The 9,515-nt window shown below is 41.4% G+C and overlaps 1 protein-coding gene across 3 annotated transcripts in view; it reads right to left on the bottom strand.

Moving 5' to 3' along the window:
* LOC122671132 (DEAD-box ATP-dependent RNA helicase 50) overlaps positions 1-9,515 on the bottom strand; it is a 93,114-nt gene that overhangs the window by 55,866 nt on the left and 27,733 nt on the right. For all 3 annotated transcript variants that reach the window (XM_043868231.1, XM_043868230.1, XM_043868232.1), the window contains one exon: positions 4,407-4,594. In XM_043868231.1, the coding sequence (XP_043724166.1) occupies positions 4,407-4,594 (188 nt within the window). The remainder of the gene's footprint in view (positions 1-4,406; positions 4,595-9,515) is intronic.

Below are 9,515 nucleotides of genomic sequence, written 5' to 3'. Positions count from 1 at the left end.
ACAACTAGTCTGATGTATTATCCCATGATCAGCAAGGTACTGTTGAAATTGGGATTCTTTATATTCAGTGCCATTATCACTCCGTAAAACCTTAAGAGTGGCCTGGAATTGGGTCTGGATCATTTTATGAAAATGTTGAAAGCAAGAAAAAACTTGGTTTTTAGACTGAAGAAGATAAATACAAGTATTACGAGAATGACAATCAATAAATGAGACAAACCAACGGTGGCCAGAAATAGAGGTCTTACGACTAGGTCCCCAAACATCCGAATGCACCAAATTAAAACAAGAAGAACTCATTTTATTTGATAAAGAAAAAGTTACACGTGTCTGTTTGGCCAGAACACAAGCCTCACAAAAAAAGTTATCCTTATTACATTTGGTGACTAAAGAAGGAAATAAATGTGCTAAAATTCCTAATAGAGGGTGACCTAATCTAGAGTGCCATTGGTAAAGTTCAGAAGAGACCAAGGAGTTCTGATGTAGTGGAGAAGTTACCGGTGGAGAGAGATGACCATCATCAAGCAGATACAGCCCACCGTGAACTTTACCCAATCCAATCGTCTTCCCAGACGCCAGATCCTGAAAAACACAATGGGAAGGAAAAAAGGTTACCTTGCAGTTAAGATCACGAGTAATACTACTAATGGAAAGGAGGTTAGTAGTAAAATTAGGGATATGTAAAACAGAAGACAAAGGGAGGTTTGAAGTGCAGTTGATGATCCCTTTTCCAGAGATAGAGGAAAGGGAACCATCAGCCACTTTGACCTTGTCTTTCCCAGAAGTGGGAGAGTATCCATAAAATAAGCTAGAAGAGCCAGTTATGTGATCCGTAGCTCCGGAATCAATTATCCAGGGATGGGAAGCTACAGAAGCACAATGACCACCAAAAGGGATACCTGACCGGGCAAAATAAGAACTCAAGGAGCCGAGGAATTGGCGTGAGCGGAAGTAGTAGAGGCGCAGCAAAAAAGACCTTAGTACACGCAGGAAAGCCTGTAGATCGTCCTGGGATAGACAAATGTCCGTAGCTGGGGCTGTAGCAACAGATTTAGATTGATGTGCCTTGCTCTTAGGTTTTTTCTTGGCAGCCCGCTTGGCTTCAAAGTCAGCCGGTTTCCCATGAAGCTTCCAGCATTTGTCCTTGGTGTGATAAGGCTTGTGACAGTGGTCACATGTAATAGGACTGGAAGTAGAACTACCAACAGAGAACGTACCAATAGGGGCAGCAGGAGCGGGCAGACCGAGAGCCGATCTGTCCGAAACAGGAGGATGTAACATAGCAGCCCTGCGGTTTTCTTCGAAGAGACCAGGGCATAGGATTGTTCAAGTGTGGGAAAAGGTGAATGGCCCAACACCTGAACACGTATCTGGTCATATTCAACATTCAACCCAGCCAAGAAGTCATAAACCCGAATCTTGTCAACATGCTTCTTATATGCAACTATGTTGCCATCGGTATCAGGGTGATAATCTGAAAAATGGTCCAATTGCTGCCAGAGGCTGCGGAGAGTGGCATAATATTTAGACACAGTTAGGTCCCCTTGAGTAGTATGAAGAACCTTCTTGCGAAGCTCATAAACCTGAGCATCATTACCAAGCTGCCCATATGTCTCCTTACATGCTGCCCAAATCTGAGAAGCCGTATCAAGTAAAAGAAAACCCTGTGCAAGATCTGAAGTCATAGAACCAACTAAATAGGACATAAGAAGACCATTGTGGGCTAGCCATTTAGTCCGGGCAGCACCAGGGGTAGTCGGCATAGGAATAATCCCATCAATATAATCAGTGAGGCCACGACCAGCAATAGCAAAAGAGGCTGATCGAGACCATAGAAGATAGTTGCTGCCGTCTAACTTGATAGGGTTAGGGTGGAGATCACGAAAATCAGACTTGTCATTGGTAACCTGATCAGATGTAGCAGTGGAGATATCAGTGGAGTCACCCATAGTGCAGAGAGGAGCTGATCAGCAGAGAAAGCCATTGAAGAAGCCAAACCAGGGATGGAAAACACACCACCCAAAAAACCAGCAGCAAACAAGGAGCCCTCCCCAATATTGATTAAGTTAGAGCTTGGAAGAAACCCCAAAAAAAAAGAGCAATCGATGGGGGGAGAGTAAACCAAAAAACTATGCTGCAGATGAAGCCAGGTGAATCAGTCCAAGAGCCTGCAGGGTATGCCTATGATGAAGAATAAAACCAAAAACAAACAGCAACTGTAATCAGCCCTAATCCCAATATCAATAAGGCTCAGGGTTTTGTTGTAGGAAAACCCTGAAAATAAGAGATCGAATGGGAGAAGGGGTCTTCAGTACCAATATGAGGCTGGAAAACAGCAGTCCAGTGTCGCAGAAGTGCTCCAATATAGGGAGAAGCAGTCCCAATAAACTCAGGCCTGATCTGCAATAAAATTTGGAAGCTCTAATTTCCGCAAGAGGGAACCAGCAGCAGCCATCGAACAGGAAAATTAGATCATGAATTAGGAAAAAAAAAGAGGTGAGAAGGGGCAGCAACTAGATCATAAGATCACCTCTGCAGTGCTGCCCTTAGATAAGGAGAAGAAGCAAGGAGAAGGAAGAGAAAAGAGATCGAGAGAGAGGCGAAAGAGAAGAGAACACGATGGGAGGGTGGGGAAAAAAAAATTTAGGTTAGATCAATTGTGGCTGTGATACCATGTTGAGAGAATAACTAGTTGATTAATGCTTAAGTGATTAATCCTATCACTTAGCCCTTTATTTATAGTAATAGAATCAAAGAGTACAACTCCTAATCAAAGTAGGAGTGCTAATAACAGAAATAGAAACAACTAGGAATGCACACTCCTAGTCAAACTAGGAGTGCTCCCCTTGTCTATTCTAATAGAGATCGACAAGGGGAAAAATACAGAAATAAAAGGCAAATTACAGAATAATAAAAACAGAAAATAAAGAGGGAGAAAGTGGGAGATAAAGTGGGAAAAAAGGACCAGAATACCCCTACGGTATTCTGGCCCATATATTCTAACAGAAACCCAGTTGATTCATACCCTCCCAATCCTATCAGAGAATCAGGAATTTTCATATATTGTTTTCTCTCAATCTCTAGGGTTTCAGCTTCACACCCTCTAATCCTATTGTGATTCGACTCTATTCGATTGGGTTTGTTTCAGTTCAGTTACAGAAGGGGTTAGGGTTGGGGTTCAGTTGTTTCGGATCCCTCAAACAATGAGCCGTCAACGCCGAGATGATCTAAGAGAGGGATCTTGGATTCCTGCTCGTACTGCCCGTCAACAATGGGTTCCTAGAGGATCTACTGCTACTATTTTCAACCCACCCAACCCACCTCCAATCTTCAATTCAAATGAATCAAATCCCAATGGAAACGGTGGAGATTCGAATTACAGTTCTGCTCCTCCTGGGGGTCGGCATAGAGGTGGCTTTGTTCGTCGAAGCTACACGGCTCGGTCTTCGTATCCAAAGAAGGAACCAGAGATTCTAGAGCCTAAGGTGTCCGATGTCCAGCAGCTTGTGCAAGAAATTCAAGATAAGCTCACGAAAAGGGCAGTTGAATGCATGATTTGTTATGACATGGTAGGGAGGTCTGCCCCAATATGGTAGTGCTCGAGCTGTTACTCCATTTTCCACCTCAATTGTATGAGGAAATGGACTCGAGCACCGACTTCTGTTGATTTGTTTGTGGATAAGAACCAGGGCATGAATTGGCGGTGCCCTGGTTGCCAGTCGGTGCAGCTGCTGACAGTGAAGGAGATTCGATATGTTTGTTTCTGTGGGGAGCGACCAGACCCTTCTATGGATTTGTATCTGACGTCACATTCATGTGGAGAGCCCTGTGGGAACCCATTGGAGAGGGAGGTCGCAGGCGGTGGTGATTGCAATGACGATGATCGGTTTAAAAGTTATAAAAATCATTTTACACATAGGTATACCAAACCTATTTCTGAATACACAATCTATTATGTCTATTGGTTACCAAACGATTTTTATGTTTTGACCAAAAATGGCTTTCACAAATGATTTTTGTTAAATAGGCAAAAATCAAAAATACAAATGATACCAAAGAGAGACTTAGAGTATGATCATCCAGCAGCACAACCACATTGCAAGAATCAGCCAAGTGCACATCTTTAATCTTGCATGCTCCAAACATGTCAACTTAACGAAGTCATAAAAAGAGAAACAGAAGGAATGACTGAATAGAAAAAACAAATAAAAAAAAAGGACTCGCAGGCTGTGGCTTACTAAATCATAGAGAAGCATGAATTGAAAATACATTGAGGAATAATCAAAGTGGGGCACAAACACATAATTCCAAAAGTTTGACAACAAGACATAATGTTGTGAGTTCTTCTTTGAGACCTCGTCTAGGAAGACAAGACCACGATGTTCAAAATAATTGGAATAACTCACCATCTAAGATTTGCCAAATGCAAGAAGCCTTCTTTAAGTAGAAAAATAAAACGACCAGGTGTTGCAACAAGAACATCTAAACCTTGCTGAAGATATTCCAGTTGAGTTCTCTGTGGGAAACCACCAGTTGTAATGATAGACCGGAAAGGGACACCAACTTTAGACATGGATCGACATATTTGTAACACCTGCAAATGCAATGAATGAATTAACAGGCAGAAAGCTTTCAATATCCACCACATATATGATCACATGCATAAAAACTAGATTAATGTATTCATCCACTTGTAGAACTATACAATCTATAATTTTTTTATGAGACAGCTTGCCCAAAAAAAAGGAATTTTTTTGGTGGGAGATTGGAACTCAATACATGTAAACCTTATTATAGCAGCAGAGATCCTAATAACCAGTCCTTACACAACGTTAAGAAGAGAAGGAGAGAAGGAAGAAGAAAAGAAAAGAGAGAAGTCAAGACAGAAAAAACAAGGAAGGAGAACCCTAGAGCTACGATAGGATTCACCTATCATGGCCTAGGCCAATAACTTATATTACATCAAGCCTAGAGTCCAACTTAGAGTCCATTACAAACAGAAAACAGACAAAGACTAACAAGATTCTACTGGACTAAACATAAACAAACTCTACTAAACTAACATTGACTTAACATTAACAAGGACAGGGACTCCCAAAACTCAGGGTACACATTTAACACTCTTCTCAAGCTGGAGTATATAGATGTTCCATAGCTTGGAACAACAACGAAGAAAAACATGTCTAAGTAACACCTTAGTGAACATATCGCCAAGTTGATCGCCTGAGTTTGACAAATGGAGTAGATATTAATTTCTGCATAACAGCATTCCTCATATTATGGTAGTCGACCTCAATATGTTTAGTCCGCTCATGAAAAATCAGATTACTGGCAATACAGATCGCAGGCTGATTATCGCAATACATCTCCATAGATTTAGTTATTGAGAATCCAAACTCCTGAATGCGAGATTTCAGCCACATCTTTTCAGCTGTCGTATGTTCCATAGCCTTATACTCTGCCTCTGCACTCGATCAAGCCACTATAATCTGCTTCTTACTCCTCTAAGTAATAAGATTTCCACTAACATACAATACCCAATAGTGATATACGATCCATAGTTCGAGAACTCGTGAGATCTCGTTTTTTTGAGAAGTCGAGTCGAATTGCCATACAAGTTAAAAAAGTACTCTTTCTCGGTCGAGATCTCGACTCCAGAGCTCGGGTCGACCCAGATCTCGACCCATCTACCTCTTTAAAATTCACCTAACTCGACAAAACGCGATCAGTTTTCTTCTCCATTTGAAGACTCTGAGTCATTTTGGCTCTGGATTTGAAGTTGTAACTTGCGGGAGAGGTGATTCAACTGCACATATGAAGGATTCAGCTACACATTTTCAAGATTCATCTCAACTTTGAAAGATTTTTCAAAGATAAACTATTTTTCCCCAAATCTATTTTTTTCATAAAAAAAATTGTTCATACCTTGGTAGATTCATGTCATTTTAAGATGTTACATAACTTTAGACGATCTATCAATTGATTTATTTAGAAGAAGGAAGGGCAACATAAGAGACTATTGCAAGTGACCAATTTTGGAAGGACTTGCTTAAAGTTGTTGCTATATTAGAGCCAGTGGTGGCAGTATTAAGGTTGGTTGATACAAAGAAGAAGCCTACCTTGCCCCACATTTATGCTGCCCTTCAGAAGATGAAGGAAATGGTCAGAGCTGCGATACCCCGGAGTGAAAGGTCATACATTAACATCGTTGATGAGCGATGGGAGAAGCACTTGAGTCATCCATTGCATAAAGCTGGTGAGTTCAACACTTCAACATACTTTACACTTTACATGAGTTTTTACATTTACATTAACAAGTAATATTTGTGGTTTCCACTTTACCAGCATGCTATCTGAATCCAAAGTATCAATACTCACATGATCTTGCGCTAGACACAGATTTGATAAATGTACTTCAAAATGTTATTGAGAAGTTGGAGCCCAATGTCAAGACACAGGCCGAGTGCAATGATGAGGTGAGAGTATGGGACTTGGTACTTTGGTAGCAAGTAAAGGAATGTAATTACTAAATAGTAAATACTAATGCCATCTACCTCTTTGTTTGAAATTTGAAATGAAAACAGATCTAATACTTCAGAGAGGCCACAACAAGTTTCGGTCGAAAAGCTGCAGTAGAGGGTAGACAAAAGTCAAACCCTGGTAGGGGTCATAGCATTACATTTATGAATTATAATTTTATCCCTTTAGAATGTACATATTCCTAATATTCTATATTTGTAATGCAGCCGACTGGTGGGTACTTTATCGTACAAGTTCATCCAACCTGAGGAAGATAGCAGTGAGAGTGCTCTCACAAACTTGTTCATCCTTAGAATGCGAGTGCAACTGGAGTACATTCTCATTGATCTACTCGAAGAGGCGGAACAGATTGGGTCACGAACGACTGGAGCAGCCGGTGTATGTGCACTACAATATGAGACTAAGGATAAGGCACATACGTGAAGGAATGGACACAAATGATAAAGAACCCATCGAACTAGCAAACATCTTCCAGGAGGACTCTGATGATGATGAGGATCCCCTATTCCAATGGGTGAGTGATCATGGTGCACCAGATATGGATCAGCCTGGCAGTAGGCCTGACCCCACCATTGCATTCCTAACCAGTACAGATGTTGAGGACTAAATGTCACAAGAGTGGCATGTGCATTCAGAGTCACCGATACCTTTTGAGTCTACAACAGGAAGTGCTAATGATGATGGTAGCGATGGTGGTGATGGTGATGACCCTGCTGGTGGTGGTGGTGGCATTCAGAGTGGTGGTTATTTTGATGATCATAGTTGTCATGGCGTCGCCATGGCGTCCTGGCGCTGGAGGAAACAACATATCGAGCTCCGCCATGGTTAATGTATAAATTTCGAGCGATATGGCCTCCATGGAGTCGCCATGGACGCCATACCACGATATATGGGCATATCGGTCGATATTTGTACATTTGAATGTATAAAAGTTAGACTTAAATTTTTTTTTTTTTAAACCATTTAATAGCTTAGATGCTTGTTCGATAATGTGTATTGGAGGTGTAACTTTTCAAGTTACACCTGCAATACACATTAACATAAAATTTAAAAACATTAAACATATAGTCATATACCCTAATTTGGGGGAAATAGAAATCGCAAAAGCCAAACCAAAGTTCAAGAGTCGAGAGGAGTTCGTGAGACAGAGGAACGGTTCGTGAGATAGAGGATCGTGAGTTCGTGACTCCGGCAAGCGGCAACTTTGGCTTTAGTTCCTGGCTTCCTGCAACTCTCGGCAGAGAGAGTTCTTCACTCCTTCGAAGTTCGAACCCCTCCGGCAACCTCCAGGACTCCAGGTAAGTAATTTTTTATTATTTTTTTTTAATTTGGTTCTTCTTCCTCCTCCCAGTCCTCCGGCAACTTTATCTTTCAGTTCAGTTCTTCAGTTCTTCTCCTCCCAGGCAGTCCTCTTCTTCTTCTTAACTTCTTCTTCTTCAGTTCTTCTCCTCCCAGCCTCCGGTAATGATCCCAGCCAGTACTAATAGTATCGTTTTTTTTTTTTTTCCTTCTTGCCTTGCACAGCCACACATACACAATTACACACACACAGACAGGGAGAGAGTCGAGAGACAGAGGGGGGGTTTTATTTCAGTTAGTACTTAGTAGTCCTCTCAATTTTTTTTTCTTTTTTCTTTTTTCTTCTTCGCAACTGCTTGTACAGTCACAGAGACAGGGAGATAGTCGAGAGACAGGGGGGGGGGGGAGGGATTTATTCCAGTTACAACCATAGTCCTCTCAGTGTTTCTTTTTTCTTTTTTCTTCTTCTTGCCTTGCAGTTGCAGCCTTGTAGGCTTGCACACAACCTCTTGGTTTTTTGTTTCTGTTTCTTGCCTTGCAGTTGCAGGCTTCCACATAGACAGAGAATGTGTTTCTTTTTCCTTCTTCTTGCCCTGCACAGTGCACACAGCCACACATACACAATTACACACATAGACACGGAGAGAATCGAGAGATAGAAGGGGGGGGGGGGGGAGGGATTTATTACAGCCGAACTATCTCTCTGTTTTTTTTTTTTTTTTTTTTCTTCTTCTTGCCTTGCAGTTGCAGGCTTGCACAGTCACAGAGCAGGTGTTTTATTTTTATTTTTTCTTCTTCTTACTTTGCACACAGGCACACAGCCATAGGCCCACACATACACAGTTACACACACAGAGACAGGGAGAGAGTCGAGAGACAAGGGGGGGAGGGATTTATTACAGCCAGTAGTCCATCACTCACAGTCTCACACACAGTCACAGTGTCACACACACAACAGCAGCAAGCACATATTCAACTCCATAATTTCAATTTTTTTTTCCCCTCCATCCATTAATGTTAATCTGCTAAAAACCAGTACTTTGATTTTGTGTTTTGACTGTTTTCCATCCTAGTTCAGCTTAATGTTAATCTGCTAAAAACCAGTTTAATTGTTTTTTTGTTTTGTTACTTTTGTAGTCTCCTTCACTCAACTAATGGATGGTTCTACACCAATTAGTAGTGGGGGTGAAAATATTGCAAGTACTGGAGCTACTCCAGGATATGATCCAAGCAAAGACCCGGCAAGGAAGGCCAAATCAAATGACCCTGGGTGGAAGTATGGGTATTGGCCAGATCTAACAAACAAGAATGTTGTTAAATGCACCCTTTGTGGAAAAGAAATGAGCTGTGGAATTAAAAGATTGAAGCAACATTTGATGGGTGGATATGGAGACGTTACTAAGTGTACCAAGACGAATGATGCTATTTCTCAAGTGATGAGGGAAGCTCTAAATAAAAAAAAGAAGAAACAGATTACAGAAGTATTGGATGATGATGATGGTGATGATGACGCTGTAGAAGTTGGAGGGCAAATACAATCAGAAGATACACTAGAAGGACAATCCCAGACTCCTACAATTGCTAGGGTGGCTCCAAGCTCTGGGACAATTGCTAAGAAAAAAAAGGTTACTCAGCCTCAAGTAAGGGGTCCCATGGATGCTCATGTTAGACGGACT

The sequence above is a fragment of the Telopea speciosissima genome, chromosome 8 (genome assembly GCF_018873765.1).
Source record: "Telopea speciosissima isolate NSW1024214 ecotype Mountain lineage chromosome 8, Tspe_v1, whole genome shotgun sequence".
Taxonomy (NCBI): domain Eukaryota; kingdom Viridiplantae; phylum Streptophyta; class Magnoliopsida; order Proteales; family Proteaceae; genus Telopea; species Telopea speciosissima.
The sequence above is the reverse complement of the archived record's forward strand: the minus strand, read 5'-3'. Positions and strand labels throughout refer to the sequence as shown.